At 42.9% G+C, this 24,736-nt stretch overlaps 1 protein-coding gene across 1 annotated transcript in view; it reads right to left on the minus strand.

Moving 5' to 3' along the window:
* The window catches only part of CMIP (c-Maf inducing protein), a 136,183-nt gene that overhangs the window by 35,238 nt on the left and 76,209 nt on the right, over positions 1-24,736 (minus strand). Inside the window, 2 exon segments of the mRNA XM_050903946.1 lie at positions 97-258; positions 17,794-17,844. Coding sequence (XP_050759903.1) covers positions 97-258; positions 17,794-17,844 — 213 coding nt within the window.

Below are 24,736 nucleotides of genomic sequence, written 5' to 3' on the forward strand. Positions count from 1 at the left end.
AGCCCAAGTTAAAATAAAACCCACCCATAAACCTTTAACTGTTTGCCTCTTGTCTAAATGTGACAGTGTCTTGCAGGAACACTGCTGAGGTCATACCTCTGAGAGCAGTTTTGAGACAATCTCCAGCGGTGCTTGGTGAATAGAGTCATCCTGAAGCGGAGACGTCAGCGCCATGTCCACCAGCGTCCTGATCTCCTTCAACACCACCTCCCAGCGGCTGGGGTTACTGAGCACCTTCTTGTACTTGTAAATCTTTTTCTGCAAGAAAAATGAAAGGGTCACGCTGACACCACCATAAACCCCTTGAAAAAATTGACTGGATATGTGCTTCCTACATGCAACTGTCAAGTGAGCTGCTTTGTATTTTGAGTTTTGGCTTTTCTGTTTGCTGAAAAGCTGTACTTAAAACATCTAAATGGAAAAGAAAACCTCGTATGTCTAAACCAATTTCTTCTGTGGCAGCAATGAAAAACTGTGACTCCCTTTTTTTATTTTAAAATAAGTTTTTAAACTCCAGAGCATCTTTCTTTCCATCATCTCCTCTTGTAAACACCTTATTCCTCAGGCTAATAACAGATACCTGCTACTGCACTGCTTCCAAAGCTGTAGGTCCTTTTAAAGGGAGTTAGTCATTAAGAAAGGGGGGGAGAGAGAGGCCATCAAAACATCGTTCTACAGATACTTTATTCAACATTGCTAATGGGTGAATTCACATTCAGAATGAATTAAAATCAATTTCATCAAAGTGAAAAATTCCAGTAGACGCACAGGCTTTTTTTTCTGTCTTGAAGGATCCTGAAAAGTCGTGCTGTCACCCTCCAGTTGTAACAGAAACTAACTTGTAAAATCTCCAAGTCTTCCATGCAACAGCATTTCCGCTCTCAAGAAAAGCATTCCTGCCTGCCTAATCCCATCTGCCCCAGTCCTCTGCATGCCCCTGCATTACTTCTGGCCGTGCCCAAGCTATTTCACTGATTGCCCCGTCCACAGACCAGCTGGATAAGCAAAAGACAATTCTTACCTCCTCGGCAGCCATGTTGCCACAAATGACTGGAACAGAGGCTGCTTTGTATTATAAATAGTATTCTTTAGAGAAAACCCACCCTCCCAAATTCCCCGAGGTGGCTTGATGAAACTCTAGAAGTTCAAGGAAACGATGACAAGCGTTAAAACGCCACTCCCGAAAACAACACGAAGCGCGCACAAGAGCCAGGAGAGGCTTGCCAAAGCGGGCAGCGCTGGAGGCAGCGCTGGAGGCACGGCACGGCCACGGAGCTGGCAGGGAAGGAGCTCTGCTGGCTGACGGAGAGCAACTGCCAGGACCGCAGCGTTTTGTTTAGTTCACATGCCCTTCCGCTCCTCTCTGTGTGCGAGTCTGGTCCTCTGGTCAAAGGGATGTCAAGAAGTCGGGATACATCCTCAGGTTTATTAAATAACACAGGCTGAGCACTTCTCCGTTTACAAGAAAACATCAGTGTTTTGCCCTAAAAATGGTTCTTACATTCTTTGGCAGCATTTCCAGGGAAATCACGAAAACTGCCCATGTCGTGCAGTTTGCAGATTCAGCTGCACATTTTGGGCTATACATCATCACTGCAATAAAGGCAGAGGACTTTGCAAAGGGTCAGTCTGCTTTGTTCTGTTTTGTTTTGTAGCTTTGCCGCTACACACGGCATTTCCCGCTCCACTCACACAGAGCAGCCCCTGCGTGAACCATCTGAACAGGCTGGCTCTCTGCTTATCAGCCGCTTCCTTCCCACCGTGGCAGCAGATCTAATGCTCAACAGAAAACAGTCACCTCTGTACCCTATCCGAAACACAAGAGAAGAGAACAATACAGAAAAATACAGATTTCAGATGCCTTGGGTTTGTCAGCGTTGTTAGAGGGGGGAGAAAAGGGTGGCACTGGGCTGACAGGTAAAGGCTGATAAAGCAATCTAATTATCTTTTTAATTAAATTCATGCAAGCACAAAAGCATGCTGACAGTAGTTCACACTTTCAGTGCATTTTAAGCCACTGAAAAAGTAAAGGAACATAAAAACACACACTACAGACACTATCAAATGTGTTTGGGATTTCAAAACTGAGCAAAACTCTTTGTACTTCTGAGCTCCTTGGGGCAGAGAGGATCCACCGGCGTTTTTAAGCTACCAGCACTACTTCTACCATCATCACAGATTTCTTGGACTCTTTAGGAAACTTGAATCATAGAATTTAATTTCTCTTATTCATGTAGTGCTTTTTTTTAGGGTCTTTTTGTTAGACCTACTCCAGCACTAAATAAAATCTAAACTTCAAAGTCAACCAGCCAGCTTTGTAACTTGAAGCAACTCCTTTCTGACTAATTGAGGACACTAAACAAAGCTAGCTCAACAGATACATTTTCCATGCTGAAATTTATTCCTTGGTCCTGTACTATGAAGAAATCAAATTCAAAGCAGAATTCAAAGCTGGATAAAAAGTGGGGGCGGGGGGAGCGCAAGAGCTAGACCACTGGGTTACTGCATTCCTGCCTGCTCTGGGCTGCCCCTTACTTGGGCGAGTTACAACGTGATTTCGGAGAGCAGCTCCTTCAGCCTAAGGGACAGCTGCTGAAGGAAACCCTCTTGCCTAACAGGACGCTGCTCAGACAACCCTACCACAAATATCTTTCTTCCGCTGTCAAATCCACTCTTGCTTGGGGGGGAGGGAGGAGCAAGGGAGGTTTCCTTTCCCTTTAGAGATGTCCATTAAAAATTTAAAATTCTGATGATGCTGACGTACATAAGAGAAAAGACAGCAGGAGCTGTACTCCCTGCTACCCAAGGGAGACCTACAAAAGCTGCTGCTCAGACCAGGCAGACAGTGACTCAAAGGGAGCATCAGGGGACAGCTACCTTTGCAGACACGCTGAGCCCGCCACAAGCAGAAAATCCAAACTTATCAGTCTCTGCTTCACGTTTTCAGCACAAAGGATTGCGCTGCACCGATATACTGAGCTGTAATCTGCAAGTGACATTACAGAAGTCTTGAATGATGGTGGGAAAGCAGCAGAAAATAAATAAATAAGTAGAGGAGCCATCCCCAAGAGGGTTGAACTCTGCTATCCTGAACCTTTGCCCATGGTTACGCTGCTGTTTTTCTCAGCAGAATGCTTTTCACTGTTGAGCGCCTTGCTGAAAGCCTCAATTAAAGCTCGAAACCTATCAGTCGGTTACAGAAGCAATTTGCTGTATATCAGCAAGCACTTAGCCAACACCGAGCCATCTGCTCTATTCTACCAGCACTGACTCCGGAGCAAGGAGAAAAAAATCACTCACGAGTTTAAAAGCAAAGCTGCCTGGTAAAGACCCATATCGGAGAACAGGCATGTCAACATGTGCGAGGAGTTCGTTCCCCCTGGATGTAGGTGTAAAAGATGCCTTCAGTTGATGAAAATACTCACACAACATTCATCATTAATAGCGTGTACAAGAAAAATACTGGGGTGGGAATCCAGTTTCATTGGGATTTCACTAAAAGCAGCAGCTCCTGCAACAATTTCTGTGAGTGAAAATAACACATGCCAACTTGGAATTTGACCCTCCTAGTTACTGACCAGCCAGAACCACATGGCTAGTGTCATTCCAAAATCTTGCTATGCTGACTTTAAAAGCAAACCCACTGAATTTAATAAGTACCCAGAAGCAGCAGCATGGGGAATAAGTGACACTGACAGGGCATCCTTCATTCTGAAATCACTCTAATTAATTAAGCCTTGCAGAAACCCAAAGACCTAAGTCTCAGTCCTCTTTAAGAGGAGGAGGAATTGAAGTCCACATGTGAAAAATTATTTTTCCAGTGTTATTAAGCAAGCAAATGTGACAAAAATCTGTAAGCAGTGGTTTTTGCCATCAGTGCTCAAAAGCTCCTGAACACTGCTGTGAACAGAAAGTTCAGGAGAGCCTAGGAAACTTCCAGCTTTTTTAAGTAACATCTTCATATGTTTTTCTGTCCCACAATGGCCTTATCCTTTAGCCCTTGCTCATACACCACTTCCTTGGACAAGAATGATAATGCTGATGTAGATGACATCTACGAAAAATGGACTCTCCTGCATAAAATTGGACGGCATGGAACAACAGCCTTTTTCAGCCCTAGCAAGACCTTTCATGTTAGGAACATCTTAAAGCAGCCAGCACACCTGATCTAAAAAGGGCAAGATGAAGTTAGCCTTCTTGATGACCAGACTTCATCCCTGCTTTGCTACTGGTGGCCAGGAAACGTTCTGTATTCTCGGGAACCTGTCTTCCCATCAGCAAATACTATCTTCATTACATTAAAAAAATTGTCAACCCTAATCCAGAATAGCCTGTTAAATTCTAGCTCTCTGCTCTTCAGCCCTTTATCGCGCAACAGCATGCAACTAATCGCTTCTTTATTGGAGAAGCTAGAGCTACTGCAGGAACGTACGCTGACTTTGAGGGTTGCGTGTGCCAGCAATTGTTTATTTCTCGCTGAGCAACGAGGGCAGTTCCAGCAAAAGGGAGAAGGTCAACCTCCCGCACAGAGGTCCTTCCCAGCTCATTGCGGGGATGGCTGCGCCAAGCTAGTGTTACAGTTTAATGTTGATGGCGCTTATGTAAAATGGAGGTGCCTCTTGCTAGATGCAAATGTACAGAGGGAAAAAAAACACAGAGAGCAGACACTGGAATGGTTTTCTCCACTGCAGCAGAACATTTTGTTAAAATGCTGCATAACAAGAAACAGGAAGAGTTGCTTGCGATATTCAACACACATGCTTGGCGTGTCCTACAAAGCCCAGGAGCTGTACCATGTATTCTTGAGCACCACCTGCTGGCATTTTGTCTATTAACTTGTTACCTTCATGAAAACAAAGACAGCATGGCATCCCCAGAACTCAGCTAGAGCCGTATTCTGCTTTTGACACTAGCAGGCATCACTTACTTCATAGTATTCTGAAAAATACATAAGAATAACTTGTTGCTAACAGAAGTTTCCCTGATAGCCAGTTGGGCTTAAATTACCAGGTGGATCCACTGCAAGCCTTCTGAACTAAGTTCCTACCTGCAACATTTACCAATACGAAGAAAAAAAACAACTTACCTGAAAAGACTAAGTCTATAAAAAGTCCCATTCCAGGCAAAGGGCTGGGACAAGATTATAGAAACTTTTCCAAATTGAGGACTTCAGACTGCTCATGCTGTAGTAATCAAACTCTTCATGACCTCCTGAAGGTTTTGCACAGAAAGACTAATGTGCTGTGCTCTAAAATAGCTGCAAAACAGCAGCAGCAAACTTTTGCACTCTACCTTGTCTTCAGGTCAAAGGCATTTTCTGCATTTTTCATTTTACCCAGTGCTAAATGCTGAAGTGCATCGACTTCTCTGCTTCGGTTGCTCCTCTGAATGCAATCGCCTTGGTACAGGCTCTCTTGCCCACAACCTCCTTGCCACAGGCCAGAGAACTGGAAGGAAATGTTATAAGCTAGACAATTCCTGATTCTCACTCAGTTAAGGTCTAAATAACACTTCATTTTTCGCCAATTCATGTAAAAAAGATCTCGATGAAATCACCGTTATTTATTACACTGAGACTAGCACCAATGAATCTATGACCTGAATGAATATACCAAGTGACAGTCTCTGCCCTGCGCAGCTCACGGTCTTGATGATTAAAGGCAAGAAGGAGAAACAGAGCAAGAAAACCGAGGTGATTTCCTTGAGGTCATGTGGCAAGTCAGGACCAGAGCAGAACTGAGGTCTTCTGATTCTCAGGCCTCCATGCTAATCGCTAGATCATGGCACCGCTAAGTAAAAGCACCACCAACATGCACTGGGGCCGCAGCAAGCAAGTTGAATGTTGACACCCTGTTGCTGTGCTTCCCCATCACAACATCCTCCCCCACCCCCTTTTTCAGTCTACATTTGTTTACCTATTTTCTTCCCACCAGTGTCCACCACCTTGCTCCAGATCTCAGCTAATCCAGGCAAGAACCCCCAAACACTCAGATCAGCGCTGTTTCAAAGCTGACAGTTCAATGGGTTCAGCAAGTGGTGACATGGGTTCAGCTGTTACGAATGCACAAGCTGGAACAACCACAGACACTTTCCACAGGCTCAGAGTTTGTCCTTTGCTCAGATACCACTGGGACAGCACCACGGCAAAGTAAAAGAATGCTGAACTAAACAAAATTTTAAAAGGACGGAACACAGACAAAACACATTTCTGCTTGGACCAAGAGAAGTGCAAAGTGGAAGTGGGACCAGGGGGCTCACAGGGCAGCCTCCTCACTCACCTCCCAGCATGACACTGGGCAGCTGCGACATTAATGCACTGAAGAACTTGCTCCCGAAGCGTATTATATATCTATCTATATATATCTCTCTCTACCTCCTCTGCACACAGCTGTCACCTGGCTGACCATCCCTCTGGGCTTCTGCTCTCCGATGTGCTCAAGACTACTGCAAAGATATCCTTCAGCAACAAGGGGGGATGAGAGGATGGGAAGAATATTCCACCCAAGGGAAAAAACTAAAAACACTGGGCAAGCAGATCTTAAATTTATGTGCTCCACTGCAGACAAATCTGCATGCAAATACAGTGTGTGTGCCTCCAAAAACTGAAAGCAACTCAAAAATTGTGGCTTCCTTCTAGCCCCCTAAGCAGGGAGAGAAGAGGTTGTCTTTGGTAGACCTTCCCACTACCAAGCAGAGAAACTGGGCTTTGTTTTTGCTGGTATCTTGTCTTTCTCTCATATCCCTGCATACAGCCTTTTGGTCACTAAGATGCAGGAACACAGCTGGCTGATCCAAACCCAGCTCTACCTTAGCCGTGCATTCGATGTGCCGTTTCTATAGCTAGAAAATGCAAAAGGCCAACTGTGGCTCCAGCTGCACTTTGCATGGGCTAATGTGGTTACTATCGTAATCAGACCTGTCCACAGGGGAGACATTTTTTGGCACGGCCAACATTGATGCATTCCCCGAAACCCTCTATCCCTGCTTCCATTTCCTTTTGGCAAACACTCCCATTCTTCAGGCCCCAGTTCCAGCACCAGCTTTACACTTCAGGTTGGCAAAACATCAGCTTTCATCCTGCACACAGCAACTGCTGTTCCGTATTTTTCGTATCGGAGCCAAGCTGGGGTTTGGTTTTAATGTTGCTTTGCCTATGCGGAATTTCACTATGACTGCAGATAGGTCTCTAGCAGAAGCACAAGCCACTCCCTACTTGCAAAAAGCATTGGTAAGAGACACAGCTGCGATCTTGGGTTGCAAATCCCATGTAACATCTCCCCAAAAGAAGAAATATTTTAAAATATGTTGTCCATGGGCGTTTGGGTGTTTTGTTTTGGGTTTTTTTAAGCAAAAGTCACATAACAACTTTTCCTCCTGATCTTGGGTAGGAGGAAAAACTTCAACAACTTCAATACAGTTGAACAACACAGTTGTCCCACATGTACAGGAAAGACCTGCTCTAACTGCAGGCTGGGGGGGTTTACAAACCTTTCTGAGTTGCTTTAAACTCTTATGCAGAATGAGTGAGAAAAACCTTCACATAGAGGTTGCTGGACTCACACAATTAGGGCAGGAGCCAGACATCCTGCTTGATCTACAGCACTTTAACAGCCTCTGACTCATCATCAGAGGGAAGGTTTCAAACATGTTTAGGCACAACTACCTCCTCCTCTTGCAGGACCTCACTGCTGCCTGCTGCAGCATTTTTGGCCCTTTTCTCCAGAGCAGCAAATGCTCAACACGGACACTGTCTGGACATCGGGATCTCGGTGTTCTGGCACAACCCACAGTTTCCAGAGGGGTGCGAGTCTGACGTGCTCCTGTATTTGAGATTATGCAGTATGAGCTGGAGTCAGCAAAATCATGTTTCATTTTAAAAAAAAAAAAAAAAAAAAAAAAAAAAAGCAGACTACTAGATGAAAAGCAGGAATATGTGTACCATATACACTCCACACTTTCCAAAACCTTCAGTGGACTAACTGCATTGCAGTGTGGGGCGGGGGGGGGTGGGGGGGCAGCAGAAAATAGTATTAAATAAACATACTATAGCCGGCACTGTATGACTGTGGAGTTTAGCACGCATCAAACAGAAAGCAGAAGACACAAAGCACTGTGACATTAACTGCCACGTAGGTGCGGTCCTTGCTGTGTGCTTCTCTGTGCAGAGACCTACCATTACTGACTGCATTACAGAATGCCTCTGACACCAAGCTGAACTGATCCAGGTTCCTAATACATTTACATTCACGCCCTTTATATTCCACACATGATGGCTGTGCCTGTGGAGCCTAGTCCTTGACATCCACCAGCTCTCAGCCTGTGGTGGGAATAAATGACTTTGCCACTGCAGAGAAGAGATAGTGTGTAGGAAAAAAAGAACACGCACAATCTTATCGTCATTGCACTTTGACCAGGCCTGCCAAAGAAAAAGCTGTGCACAAGGCCACTGTGGCGAATAGCCAGGCAGCATACCTGCTGTGCAGAAACCCCCCCACTCTGACACTACACCCTTCAGATCCCACTCAGGCACGAGAGAGCTGGTCATCACCAGGAAAACAGGATGCTGCCTCATCTGCAAGGCTGCATAACATATGCCAGTAATTTCAGGCACGTAAGAACTCTGATCGGAAGAACTTGTCACCTGAGAAACCACCTCAAACTGGGATTAAGCAGCTACTAATGCTACACACTGTAGTAACTGCTAACAAAATATAATCTCTGAAAGATAATCCATCCCCCTTCTATTTTCCGGGAAATGCCAGTAAGCTTAGGTAGCACCAAGTAGCACACAAAGCAATTATTTCTTCCCAGATATGCAAACCGGATTAAAAAGCCACATCATCCCTTTTCCTTATTACTCTCCACTGCTAGCAGTGGGCACCCTCGGCTTTTCCTGCCCTCCTCCCCTCTCACCAGTCAGCAAAACCTTCCAAATGGACGTTTACCCGCCTGTTTCACTTTCTCCTCCTTGGCAAATGTATTATTTCGCTGAGTTTCTAGCATTTCAACACCATAAATGGCTTTGAAATCGGCTTCTCTCTCCTGTGCACCTGCATCATCAATGTCATCAGCAAGAGAGATGTGCACGGCTCGAGGAACATGTTTGTGTCAGAAAGCTGCTGCAGAGCCTTAGGGAGAGCACAGATACTGGATACTGATGTGATGCTTGCAAGCATCTTAAAAGGGACTTCAGAAAAGCAGGGTATTTCTGTCTTCAGATCACTGGGCTTTGGAGCTCTGAATTTTCCAGTCTCTCACAGGGAGATACTAGATTTCAGAGCAGCATTTGCATCTGAAACAGTCCCATCACTTTGTTCCATGTTTTTATATCACATCTTATTGCACCACATCAGCACAAAACCCCAAATCTCCTGCAACTCTTTAGCCTACCAAAATGCCACTGAATCTCTGCAATTTGCTTGTTTTCTTTCTCCTTTGTACAAACGCTGCATGACATGCAAGACTGAACCAAGTCTCGCAGTGTTCAGTTTTCTGATCCCAAGGCTAGCTTCCTCGCAGAGGATCAGAGATCACTCGGGTGCTACAAAAACCAGTGCCTGCCTCATATTCAGAGATGGGCCGATGCAAATAAGTCAGTCACAACAACCCCGTTGTCCTTGATGGATCTTGCCTCTGTTCACACAGCCTAATCTAGTATTCCCATCTTAAATACTACAGTGAAGAGCACCAGAGACCAGGCTATGGTAAATAACTGTGATGCAATGGCTTCTCAATGAAGACAGAGGAATGAAGGGCATACTTTTACTAGCACTGTTTTCTGATACTGTTTTCCTAATTTTGAAACAACCACTATTCTGGGAAAAAAAGACAAGAAGGTGTGACAGACAAGATGAACATGTGACTTACAGCAAGAGCTAGGGCAGATGATACAGGCTGTGACACTTGCAACATACCGTTTCAGGTTTTTTGTGGATATTAGCAGCAGTTTTATAATCCTCTAATACATTATGTATACTATGATGCACTCAACACACTAATTATATTGGAAGAAATAAATGTAAGGACAAAACCGTGCAAGAAAGGAAAGAGAAATTGAAAACAACACCTAGATCCCCTTTGCTCCTTCAGGCTCATGTAGGTCTTCTGACACCAAGAGTCCTCATAACATCCATAATGCAGAACTGGGCCCCACGACAGCAGCTTAACAAGGCACTTAGCATGTATCAACTCCCAGAGTCAGGTTTTCACACCCAATGCATCATGCGAGGAGCATAATTACACTCCTGGGAAAGACTACCAGTCTTGTCCTGCCTTCATAAGAGATCTCCTAAAAACAGATTTTTCTGCAGCTAAGGAACCTGAACAAGAGACTAATTTGGTGCAGCTCTATATTATGACAGCTATAGACAAGAAGCTGTAATTTGGTGAAACTGGTGGTCACCATGACCTGGAAGTCCTGAATTGCAAAGAATTAGTCATAAGGTCAGCCCTCCTCCCAATAACGCGGAGGAGCGGCTCACCAGGACAAAAACCGAGGATCCCTCTTGGCCAGCAGTTCAGCATTCCTGAGAAGCAACATACTCCAGCAATTGTATTGACTCCTCTTCAGAGCCAAGACCTAAGTACACAATAACAAGCTGACCTGTTTATTCAGCTGTTTTTGACACCCCTCTATCTTCAGACCTAATATTAGTTTGAATAGGATAGCATCCAAGTCTAGAGGGGAAAATTTAGAGCTGGTCCTGACTTAGCTAAAGCAAGGTAGAAAATAACTATCTAGTTTCTACTCAAATTTCACCACTAGGCCATTAATTGGCTTGAGTTCTGTCTCCTTAAAAAAGCGTGTTTTGGCAATGCAGGAGGCATCTATGGGTGTACAAACCACGTGTGCGTATGGCTGGATGAGGGCAGAGCAGCTCAGAGCAGCAGCTCAGATCCAGGCTGGCATCTCAGCATGTTACCGAGAGCCTCTTTCGGTTGGACAAAGTGTGGTGCTGACACACATATGCAGCTCCCAGATTTAAAGTGATTCATGTCAAGCCAATGCAGAGCACAGACGGTGATCAGCTGCCACTTCTGCTGATGTACCTTATGGGAGGAACCTGCTCCAATGTCCCCCAGAAAGAGTGAGGTATTTTCCTAATGCAAAGGCAGTGAAAGCTTAAAAAGACCAACATCTTGTCTGGTTTTCATCTATTCATTTCCACTTCCCAAAGGTAGATCAATGCCTTTCTGCTGCGACAGCACAGTTACCTCTAGCAAACTGATATCTCAAAAACAGAAAACAAGGCCAAGATTTTTCACATGACTTCTGGTAACAGATGGCCTGAGACTGTCAAACTTGCGCGGGAAAATGAAGGAGCCAATGGACTTTATCTGCTCATGGAGATGTCTTAAGCCAAAAAAAACCACCCCCGCCCCCCCCAAAAAGTAGTAGGGGAGAATACTTAACTACAAAAAATAAACATTATGGAAATAAAAGGCTGTAAGTGTGACAAGATTTCCATGATGTTGCTCCTGAATTTGCAATGAGGTTGTCCAGACTATAGACCAGGCGGTATTATCAATCACTGCATGAAGAGCAAGGAGATGTCACTGGAGAGCCCCACGCAGGCAGACACAGCTGCATGTCACGTTACCTTTCAAATACAAAAGAAGAACAAATCTCGGCAGTAAACATCAAGCTAACCATGAGAGGGGGCATCAGGAACTGAAAAATGCCAAGATATATTTTTAGTCCCACTATGTTCACCAGAAAGCTCTAACTGGTACCAGCTTCTCTTCTTGGCAACACAGATCCATTAACACACAACTTGGACCCTGCATCTGCTCCCTACGGAGTATAAAGTCCAGTCTCTCTATCAGCATGCTCAAAGTCCTGCAGAGGAGAGGCTCTGGCTATCTTAAAAACCTGTTCATGGTCTCCCACAACTGGTATCCGTGCATTCCACGGGAAGAGGAAAACCACCAGCCAAAAACTTGTGGGCTGCCTTTTATCCGTCAAAGCAAGAAACTTGCTCCTCCAGAACACGTGTGTCATCAAAGCCCTGAGGCTTTAAAAGGCAAAACTTAATTCCACAGCTTAGTTTCCCATCAATGTATTATTGACTCGTATACAGCCACAAAAGGAAAAAGAAAAAATACAAAGAAAAAAAAAGCTGTCGTTGGCCTAATTGTATGATAATTATTTATTGTTTCACCTCAAAAAAAACCAGAAAATGGGAACTTCTGTGTTCTGTGAAAATACCTCAGGTTTTCAGCTAAAGAAAGCAAAGAAACAGCCAAGACAATTACAGTTGTGTGTGCTGTGTAACCACCAAAGAAAGGGTCTGAAGTCCAGGAACTACCACTCCAAAGAACTGCTGAGCTCTTCGAATAATATTTTCACTATGCAGTCCAGCACAGGGCTATTGAATTGTCACAGGGTATCAAAGCTTCCTCTCTTAGATCATAAATTAGGTGATTAAATACAAATGACAGACATGGGCCCTTTTAACCATAACCAATGTGATTTTTTCTTGATCTCATAGTTTTAAGGCATGATTTACCGAGATTTAAGGCTATAAATTTCTTTAATGTCATCATTTAAATTCTATATAAACCCCACTCCTGTATCAGCACTATTTTTAATCATTACCATGGTGACAAAACCGTAAAGGTGCTTTACACAAGGAAGGCTTTACCACACTTTCGAGAACAATTTCTCTCAACTTAATTTTTTGCAGTTTTAAAGCACAGAAAAATAACTCCCTCTGAACTTTCACCATTAGATATAAAAACTGATACTCACCCACAGCTATTGTATAAAAAATATTCGGTACTAATGGACAAGGAATTCATAACCTGGACACAGTAAAGACCAGAGAGCGTATCATCATTCAGGTCAAGTATGACTTTATACGACAGTCAATCCCTTTGCAATTAATAGGGCTGCTTGTGCATGGAATTATCTATTTCCTGAAGACACAGATACAACAATCCCTATGAGAACCAGGGAAGTATTAATCCAAAATTAAAGTTTTTGAATGAAGGCCAACATTGCTTGTTTTAGCATTCAATGCAAAATGTTTGCAAATCCCAAATGACAGCATTATTCCAGTTTCCCAATTCATGGGAATCAAAACATGGAGTCTGTGCAGAAAATGAATTTTAAAACGAAGGTAATGTGATTTTCGACTGCAAGTCAGGGGTGCGTACGCATGCTGGGCTGCACGAGCACGAGCACAGATAGCAGGATGAGGGAGGTGACTGCTCCCTTCCACTCAGCACTTGTGAGACCACACGTGAGTAACTGTGCCTGGTTTGGGGCTTCACAGCTCGGCTGTACAGGCTCTCAGCAACCTCGTACAACTTCAAAGCAGACGCTGCATTGAGTGAGGAAAAGGGCGGCGTGGATGGGGAGAGGACTAGATGATGTTCAAAGGTCCCTTCCAACCTAAACAATTCTACAATTAACACATTTGCACTGTCCATGCTAACAGATGGGTAAAACCCCTAACCAAGCAGCACTACTCATTAGGGGACAGTTGAGGACTGGTTAATAGCATCAGTAGGAAAGACAAGGTATAGGCAAGGCTTTCTAGAAGATCCAGGTCAGACACGCACAAAGCTCAGCTTGAGTCATGCTTCACGCTTTACTGCAGACCTAGGTCTGTTCTTTCCATATTGTGTCAATTCAGGACATTCCCCCAAAGGCTGTCAACTGACATGTTTCATTGCTGCATCATTCAGCTAACTAGAAAACACAAGCAACCCACACCCCACAATGAGGGCAGTGTTCACAGTTTACTATCAAGCATGCTAAAAAATGCAACATGCCCTGTATAACCTTTAGGTGTATTCCCCCCAACAAATGTAAATCTACACCTGTACTCTGCATCACAAGAGAAGACTTCACTGATGTCTTTTTTAATTCAAGTGCAACATGGTACTAAATTAGTCAAGCGGGTCTTACAATGACTAGTACTTTAAGCATGTGGTGTAGTAGGGCTCAACGTTTTCTACAGAGGACGGTACCTCTATGTGCTAGGCACTATACAAATACACAGAAAGTCCTTAGCCCAAAGACGGCAAGATATAAACAAGCAACAAAGTAGATGGATACTGTCTGGGAAAATGCCAAGGGTACATATTTGCTTATTTGTGTGTGTCCCAAAATTACTAATCACAAGCCAAGCTTAGCTGTATTCATCCCCTACAGAAGTGGCTGGTTATCACTGTATCTAGCCTAGATCCAGAAAGGGCAATGAACTGCATGTGTTACTCTCTTTTGTATATTCACACAAAGTGTTGTTATCTTTATTGATACACTGTTATGACTTATCAGCTTCCAAATACCAAAGATTACATATCATGGTTTCAATCCAACCTCCCTGGTTGAAAGGAACATCTCTTACACAATGGATTAATGATTTGTTTATGTTTGAGGATCTGGACAGTTGCTAACATGTTCTGTTTATTCTCTGGACAAAGATAATTTGGCTTAGCTATAACCCAAAGGAAATCAGGATTTCTAAAAATAGGCTGAGGTGGCCAATAATCCTTTAGGAGTTGTGATACACACTGATATCCAGATTAAATGAGGAATTATGAGTAACCCTTAGTGGGAGGGCTTGAAATGGAAAACCCAAAGAGAAAATGACTACATAAGGAACAGTCTGTCCCTACATCCGTGCTCTCTTCAATGAGCACAGTATTCAAGGAGAAAGTCGCATCTAAAAAGCTGTGTAAGCATCTTGACAGCTCGTTAGTTGGATGACACATAAAACCTCTTGGAGCTGGATCTAAAACATGGATAATTATGTGTTTGGTTTTCTTTTATTTCTGTTTATCTGTAGCATCTCTTTTATTATTCTCTGGGCTGCAGAAAGAAATTATTCTTGATTTTTATTTCAACGTTTGTCTCTAGAACAAAAACTATTTCCAGGGTGCTGGCTGGCAAATTGAATTCCCACAGCGTGTTAATCCTTAAAACTGTACCACATAAAAGCTCTCTCACAGACCTTAGCACCTTCATACAAGACCAAAGGATAACCAGTATGTGCCTGAACCTAAAGAGCTTCCCCAAATATTTAACAACACAGCTATTCACTGGCCGAACACATTTTCCAGGTAGCTCAGATTACATGCAGCATCTGACTCCCAAGGCTTGAAGCACAGGAAAAGGAGCCAGAAGGACACTGACAGAATAGGAATCTGCTCCCACAATTGTAATTTAAGTATTCCTGCTTTAAGATCAAAGGGGGCAATCCCCACTGCTGGAAACTCTCAGAATATCAGTTTGCCATCTGTAAAATGGGTTCCTCCAGCCTTGTTTGGGCAGGGCAGGGGCAGTGAAGGTCTCCTGCTCCATCTACATCTAGCATCTAGTACAGTGGGGCTCTGGGTTCAGCCGGACCCGCTAAATGCTTCCACCACACAAGTACGAACAACAGCAAGCTCATCTCTGTTGAATGTTTTCCCCCGAATAACTGCTTCAGCTATCTGCACCAGTTTGCATCTGTGTTCTACATGCCCGCAGAAATGTTTTGACCTATTATTTGTAAGACCACTGGACAAATATATCATTCATCAGCACAACCACCCAATTATAATACAGCTGTGGCGATCTCTCTGCCAGCTGGTGCTTTGTGTAAATGACCCATTCCAGAAGAACAGGCTTCCTGGTTTTTTGTGGGTTCCCTTACTACCTGCTTAATCACCAAACCATACAAATTACGGAGTGAGATGAACCTTGGCACCTGGCTCTTAAAGTCATAGGCTATGGTGCTAGTAAAGTGGTTAACTTCACTAAGGTAGACCACATAACTGCACTCCTCCACTCTCCTTCTAGATATACCGCTTGTCTTGCCTCTTAGTTCTGTTGTGATTTCACTTAAACCTGCCAAATATCAACCAAAGTAAAGAGCAGAAAGTTACCAGGTGCTCTTTCTCTGAACTATTAAGCAACAAAACCCATCAAAACCATCTCCATTTTAGCAAAGAGAAATTTGTTAGTGTAAAGTACCTGGGCAGTGACTAAACCCCGTCACTGTTCTTATGGGAAAAAGCTACTTGCTATTCTTGGTAAAGGGAAGGTCTTTCAAATCAAGATAATGTTTCACTTGTTTTTCAGAAACGAACTTAATGGGGGTGGGGAGGGAAGCAAGGAAGCAAAAATAAATTCTACTTTGCAATAAGTTAAATTACTCAGAGTTTCCCAAAATGAAAGGCTTGGTCAGAAGCATTGGAAAGTTTAAGAAGTACTCCTTTAAAAACAACTCCCACAGAGCAAAGCTCCCTCTCCATGACTGAAAGGCATGTGAGCAAGCCAGGTCATTCTGTCTAGGCTTTTTTTTTTTTCCCCATAATTTAATTGATGGGGTGGGTGGTGGTGGGGCCAGGTTGCATCTTTACCACTCCTTACTTTTTTTTCAGAGTTGCACCTCTGACCCCGATTTTCCCCTTATTGCGGGAGCGAAGTAGGCACATGCCACCAGCACATTAGTACCACAGCCGTCCTGGTTGGGGGCAAGGTAGAAAAAGAAATTCCATCATCATTTCTGTCCATGCTTTCTCTGACCATCCTTGCCTGCCAAAGCAGGAGGGAAAATAACGGCCACGTGGAGATGCTGTCTCTGCATGCTTTAAGCTCTTGTTATCCTCAGGAGTTGCAAAGAAAGCAAGACTGGCGAGGCATTGTGTTAATGATACTGTCAAGAGGCCAAAATAAAGTGCCACACCACAGCCCAGCCTTCTGCTATCAGCACTACTGTCCCACGCTCATTTAGGCAACCAGGGTAACAGGCTGGAGAATACGCCAGTGGTCTGGAAAAGGAGATCTCAACACTTGGCTCTTAATGATAAGAACCTGGATCCGCTCAGAATATGATTCTGCCAGATGCTGATGGCTATACAAAGCACACCAATACTGTAGTTTTGCCACACAACTATTTTGCAACTATCAAACACATCTACAACAAAACCAGTTTGGTGGGAGGGACTTCCTTATATTTTCACATGTGGTTGCTGTCAGCAGGCTGAAATGTTGATAAGCTACACAGCCAGCCTGGCTGACTTCACTGAAACCCTCCCGAAGACAAGTCCTGAGCTGAAAAGCTACTGCTTGTGTTTCCCACCGCAAGACAAGAGAGGACAACCATATTCAGCATCTGGCCAAAACTTGTTTCCAGCTGCATCAAAGATCCATACAGATTCCATCCAAAGGTCAGCAGCTACAGTTTTCGATGAGGAATGTGCTGCTTTTGAGAGACAATGTTGTCACTGTGATCCACTTCCCCTACTTAGGGCAATCAGTCCATTGTTCACACTGAAAATGAGAAAGGGCTCAAGACCTCTGAAATGGAAACTGCCTTTAAATCCAAATCATCTTAAAGCATAAACACAGACTGATGCATAACAGATTGACGCTACTTACAATAAGCAACTCTAAAAGATACCCTTTCTCCCTAGTTTCTCAGAAAAAGAAATAAACAAACCAACCAACCCAAGTATCCCAAGAGTCCAGAGCATGTGATTAGGCTGTAGTCATTCTGCAACGTATTACACTTCATAGTACAGAACCAAAACCATCCAATCTCTATACTGTTTAAATGTGAATTTACTGGCTGTTTTTTTAAGCCAATCACATGTTGACAAAGCTGGGCTATGCAACAAGTTAATTTGTCCACTTCATTCACGATATGAACCAGTTGAAACTGCATACATGTTCTGATTTAGGGTTTCTGTAAGAAAAAGACTTTATCCATTCAGGGCTCTTACAATGAAGGAATAGGGAATGCTAAAAAGTATTCTTAGAGGCAGACAAGGAAGACGGTGAAGTGCAGAACTTACCTTCCACTGCAAAGAATGGAACCACTGATCCCTCAGGTAACTGTTTGCAGCCTGCAATAAACAAAAGTTACAAAAGAATCATTAGTTTCTACCACTATTTCAGATCACCCAGCCAAAACTAAGCAAATCACCCATGTATGCCCTAAAACCAATAAGGCTGCGCTCACCGTATTCTTCTGAACTTTACGCCCCTGGCTAACTTCACCCCCAAGCCTCACCAGAGTGAAGGAAACTCTGCTCAAAGCTACAACTTTACATTATAACCAGTTTATTTTCACAGAAACCAGTGACACGAAGACCTTGCTGCAAATGTAAAATACTGAACCAAAACCTTACAAAACATTAACCTCCTATGAAACGGTGTCTAACCCAAAGACTGTGAAAAATCCTCCCTGATTTCAATCAGGTTTTGGTCAGATCTTTAATGTCTGTAGGACATTTGCCTTTGTTATTGATCATCGGGAGCAGAGTAATAAGATGGGTTGACATTTTACTAGGAGGGTTGACAGTTTACTAGGAAACTTCCATACTCTCGTTTCCTTTCTTGTCCTGTTCCTCAGCTGGCCCCAAAGCAATTCAAATAACGTCTTAGCTCTTTCAGCGATATTAAAACAGAGCGAAAAGCATAACACACACAGACATGCAGATACACGCACAGACTGTTTGCAGCAACAGCATAAATGTTGCAATTATCACTCCCAGCGATCACCCGTTTTTGTCCGTACTAAGCACAGCTGCCAGAAATTCTGAGTGTGAAGCCAGGTTCATAGCCAATGAAGGAATAGTTCAACACTCCTAAAGGTCAAAAGGCTCGGTATCGAGAAATATAAAAGCATCTACAGTGACGTAAACATGCATGCCTTAACAAGGTGACATAAGTTTGAAATATTTGAGTGGGTAGAGGTGCCCTTTGGCTTTTCCAACTCTATCTCATCGCTGCCAATGGGCAATTTTTACTTACAATTCAAAATGCTTTACACAATCAGTGAAAATTACAGGATAGCCCATAAATCCATGTTAAAAAAAAAAAAAAAGTGAGGTTCTTCACCAGCTAAAAACCACATACTTCTTGCAAATTAAAGCACCATTCAACAAATTTCACTCCCCAACACCTTTTCAGGTAAGTATTCAAAATCCACACCACAGAATAAATTTCATTTCCTGACACTGGTTCAGTTCACTGATAATGGCAAGAATACTAGAAGTAAAAACGCTGCATGGTTACCAAAACTGTGTTTAATCTCAAGGTCAGATACTGATGTCTTGGTGACATAGACTGATTTCTCTGAATTAAATGGAGTAATGCACTTTTAAATATGTATTACATATTATTTATTTATATATTAATGAGAATCAATTGATCCTCCAGTAGATCTCTAGACAATAAAGCAGAATAAATCTATCATAAATAATCTTGGCTGACCACAGAGTTTATCAAAAACAAACTTTCCATTTCATGAAGAATGCTGACATACCAGAATATGAATTTGCTACGAATGGAAACAAAAAGCATAACTTCCTTTTCTTTTTTTTTCTTTTTTTTTTTTTTTTGTATGCAATGAAAAATTGTAAAAACATTTAAAGTGCAGATCTTCAGGATATTTTGGTTTGCCAATATGTAATGATTTTCTTTCTATTATTTACACAGTATTTTATGTATATGTGTGCATTATAACATATGATAAGACAGACGTTTTACCTATATATGTTACAGAACTGAATTTCAATTCGATATGCTTTATACTATATTGTAATATAATAAAAAGGTCAAAAATAATTTGCCACAAAAAGCCTGAAGAACATTTTTAACATAATTTAAAAGGCATGAAGTAAATATGCTTAGACATTTCTTATCTTTGTCCAGACAAAATGCTTTAAAAACTCACCAGATTTCTTTGAAAGATTCAATTTCAAATTGAACCTTTTTTCTTTCTTTTTTTTCTCTTAAAGGAGAAAACTGTTTCATGGAGGGGAACAAAAAAAACCTTCATTTCAAATACTAGCATCAAAGCCCTTTAAAGAATAAGTAAAACTGAAAGTTTTTGTAGGCTTCAGCATGTGTACTAAGCAATAGCACCAATAATATTGCAAGTTACACATCCATTCCTTCCTTTAAAAAAACATATGCAGATTGAGTATATAGGAGCTATGCAAACTAAAATACTGTTATTTAAATTGACAAAATCCCAAATATTCTAGGGAGATGAAGTACTTCTCTCAAACAGACAAAATGTCAACCTGATTTAGTCCCTGGTCTGACCATTACATGACTTGAACCAAAAATGCACTGAAGTCTAAAGTAAGAGCAAATGCTAAAGCTCTGAATGGGAACTGTTGAGAACTGTTAATTATTCTCCTACTTTTGGGATGTCAGTAGCTACAGACTGTAAGACCACTACAAATAATCAGAAAATACTATGTGTAGATAGATTGTGCAGTCGACTGGAGTCTTACATAAACTGGATGACAGAAACTATTAATGAGGACAACAGCATCAGGCAGAGGTAGAGACACAAGTGGACTGCAAATACTGGAGGAGAAAACAAACAAAGAATGCTATAAAAGGCAAAACCAAAACCGGCAGAGGAAAGACTTGTTTAACTTCACAGCAGTAATATACAAAAAGCATTTAAAAAGTAAAATTAGCGAAGTGACCAGGTTCCAAGTGTGGGACCAAGCACTGTCTACACGTAGTATTAGCTATTGTAGAGGAGAAGTGATCAAGAAAACTTGCATCTGGATCTAGGTTAGGAGTTTGAACCACTCTAAAACTAGAAACCCTCAGAGCTCGGGCCATTGTTCAAGACCACTTCCAAGGAAAACAAAGACAAAGAAGACAAAGTGAACACAAAAGTGGAAAAACAAACCTTTAGGGAATCCCCATGCTTCTATTAACGATCAGGGCTCGACGGTAAGAGGAACTTGGAAAGTCAAATAGTCATTTCACCAACGCTCTTTCCACAGTGTTCAACACAGATAGACTGAATGCACTTAACCCAACCACCGTTATCTGGATGGAGCTGTCTGACACCAGCATTCCCCACTTCTCCCAGGCAGCAGAGACTAATCCTTCCAGCGCACCCTTCCGCCTGCCTGACTCCAGCAAGCTGCAAAACCACAGCAATGTGCAGGAAATGCTGGATCTTTTGCAGAGGACAACGAAGAGCTCGCTCTTGCACAGCATCCCTTGTTCCTCCCTCCTCTTTTTCAGGCTTACACTGAGAAAGGGACTACAGGGAATATTTATTTCTTACCAAAAGAACTGTGAGCTTCATACCATGCCAGGATGACAGAAGAGCTATCAGGCTCTTGTCAGTGCTCATCCAGACAGCTGTCCAGTCAATGGCCACCTCTGTACACACTGACTTACTCAAGCATACAGGTTATTGGGCATAAAATTTTTGAAATTTGGAGCAATGAGCACCAAAGTGTAAAGCAGTGGAGGGAACTACAATTCATTTATAGGGGCTGCACACACACATCTACAGTTTTAACTGATGCGTGTTCCTGGAGCCCAGCACTTCTGCACTGAATTCATCACTTCCCAGGAACTGACACCTACATTTTTTTACTTCAGCTGAGGGCATAACCTTACTATATTTATTCAGCTCTAGGGTACAATAAAGAGGAGAAAATGAGACACAAAAGACTTTAAAACAGGCTTTCCTTAGGCATTCTGACCACACAGGGAAAGTTTTTCTCTCAGCCTTGCCCACACAGTGGGTCCGGTTCTACACTGCTAATCTTACAGCTACCTTTCCAACTTAAAAAAAAGATTCAACCTGGAAATGTTTTGCCTGCTATTTTTACAAATAGTCAGTGAGATAGGAATGAAGTACAATGGAGATTTTATAACCTATTGCTGTGGTTTAATCCCAGCCGGCAACTAAGCACCCCACAGCCACTCGCTCACTCCCCCTCCCCGGTGGGATGGGTATTGGAACTCGAAGGGTAAAAGTGAGAAAACTTGTGGGTTGAGATAAAGACAGTTTAATAAGTAAAGCAAAAGCCGCACATACAAGCGAAGCAAAACAAGGAATTCATTCACCACTTCCCATGGGCAGGCAGGTGTTCAGCCATCTCCAGGAAAGCAGGGCTCCATCACACATAACGATTACTGGGGAAGACAAACGCCATCGCTCCGAACGTCCGTCCCCCCCACCTCTTTGTTCTTCCCCCAGCTTTATATGCTGACCATGACGTCCTATGGTATGGGATATCCCTTTGGGCAGTTGGGGTCAGCTGTCCCGGCTGTGTCCCCTCCCAACTTCTTGTGCACCCCCAGCCTACTCGCTGGTGGGGTGAGGAGCAGAAAAGGCCTTGACGCTGTGTAAGCACTGCTCAGCAATAATGAAAACATCCCTGTATTATCAACACTGTTTTCAGCACAAGTCCAAAACATCGCCCCATACTAGGTACTGTGAAGAAAATTAACTCCATCCCAGCCAAAACCAGCACACCTATCCATGTAAAATAATAGTTTGGGCCCGCTGTGTGTTTGGTATGTTTAGGCCCCAATTCTGCTAAGAATTCTGTTCTCAAACGCAATGGCTTTAGCAGGGTTGTGGGTGGCACACAGTCCAACTGATTGGAGCTTCTTCACAATCAAGGCCTCCCACTGTTTTTGCACAACCACAACAGAGTAGAAAAGTACTTTAGAAAACAGGAAAATGTGGCAGTAAAACTCTTAGAAGGTGCAAGAAGATTCAAACTACTTGTAGCTTATTTATTATTATTCCAACGAGGAGGAAGAATATCTACTTTAAGAATGCCTACTGTAGGTAGTACTTTTTTTTAAGATGAGTTGATGCTGGAACTGTGTTCTGAAGGATTTTATATTCTAATTTTTGGGGTGTAATTCAGTCAGAGAGGAAAAGCCACCTGGGATCAGCTGCAGTACCAACTTTACTCATAGGATTAATTTCATCAGCTTCAAAAAGAGTGCTCACAGGAGGAAAACTGTGCAAGAGATTAAATGCCTGCATATGCAGAGCTTTGGTCAACATGAGTAAATTTACATCTCTGCTCAAAAAGGGAATTATTTTTCTCTGCACCCAAACTACTTCATTTCTTAGTGAACGAGTAGGAATATACTTTTTCATTAAAAAGCAGTGAACCTTTTAAAAGCAGATTTTCTTTTTGCTCACAAAAATAGAAAACTGAACACTTGTTTCATGCCAGTGTTACAGCCCATGCAGTAATTTCCACCGAGGTGAGGACGAGACAAAATAGGAACCTGCATGCTGCTGAGAACTGGAACACCTGAAACTCTGCAAGAAACAGACCACTCCAGAAATTATGGTGAAGACCTTTAGCTAATATAAATACTCACAGCTCCACTGATACCAATATGTCTACAGCAACAAGCATCAGCAGAAAACTTGTCATTTCCACCACACCACACATGCCATGCTACCAAGTTCCTTTAACAGTAAGTTAGCACTACGGCATCACTTTTTACTGGCATGTGCGTTACTCTGAAGACTACAAGAACAGGCTTGTCCATGCAGCAAAAAGTTCCCAGATTTTTCCTTACAACAGCATCATTCACACATATCCTCCTAAGGGATTTTGCCATCTGAAAAGATGTGGCAATAAGTGGGATTTGAGGATTCTGATTCTTTTTTTAACTCTTCCTGATTTTATTCTATGTTTCTCTCCCTCGCTTGCTCTCTGGTCAGCAGGATGGGGTTTTGTTATGCTTTCTTCCAGCTGATATTCATTACTGGGACTCATAAAATATTGCAGGCTTCTCTGCACCAATTTATTATCAGCCACAGGAACAGCGGAGCAGAGCGGCTCGGGGCTGCAGGAAGTCGAACCCCCATGGCACGCACACTGCTGCCTCATGCAGACTGTACAAAATCTTTATATTGCTGATGCAAATCCCAGCGTTGCACCTCCATGACACAGGCAGGCCTGCAAGTGAAATCTGCCACTCTTCTGGCTTAACTCAAGGTACAGAGTTGCTGGTAATTGCTAGAAATGCTGTTTTCCTCCTGAAAATATTCCCCGTCTCTGCTGGATTCTGGTCCTTGCATGACCTCTCCACACCGGTAACATCCACTGCACTCGCACTTAAAACCCAGGTTCTCTGAGGAGACTAAAATAAAATGTTACTGAAAAGTCCAGTGGAAACATTTACCGTGGGGACTCCCCAGCAAAAACAGTGTGCTCAGGCACCGAGCTGAACATGTGAACATTGTGCTTGTCAAGGCTTCCTGTTCTGTTTGTTTTTCCTTTTGACTACATTTGATTGCCAAGAAATGAATAAAACAACACCAGCAAAAGGGATGGAAGTGGCGGCTTTAAGGCATTTAGGACCCATCCGAAAGAAAGGACACCATGGGAAAGCAGGCAGTACTGTCATGACTGAAATACCAAAGCCTTTTTCCTGGGACGCTTCCTACATTTGATGCTAAGCAGCTTGTGAAATTATACTCTTTTTGAACCTCTTTCAAAAGGTTATTCCAGTTATTTCACTATCAATAGCAGCATCCTCTTCATAATCATCCACACAATACCATAATCGCACATTGTGCTTTACAAACGGAAAGCAGAAGAACAGAAGTTTAGCCCAGCTCAAGGAGGCCCAGCTATTACTGATATTAAAGAGCTCACACTTCTTCAAAGGCTAAATTTAGCTCCTGTTTCCTGGCCTAAAGAGCTTGTGGCCTACGAGCCAGCTTCAGCAACACCTTCTTTCACACCTGCTTTCCCAATTGTAGGAAAGAAAAAAAATCTGTGAGAGTTGATTGCTGCTCATCAGAAGGACCAGGGACCACATTATATGGCAGGAAGAAAGAAAACACAAGCCCCCGGCATGTCTAGAAAACTGACTGTCCATGACTCCCACGAGGGATGATGAGAATCCCCAAACGCCGGGCGGTGAAACACGCCTGTGCTCAGACAGTTGTGCTTATACAACACTGAGTGGGAAGCA

Source organism: Gymnogyps californianus, chromosome 12 (assembly GCF_018139145.2).
Source record: "Gymnogyps californianus isolate 813 chromosome 12, ASM1813914v2, whole genome shotgun sequence".
Lineage (NCBI taxonomy): Eukaryota > Metazoa > Chordata > Aves > Accipitriformes > Cathartidae > Gymnogyps > Gymnogyps californianus.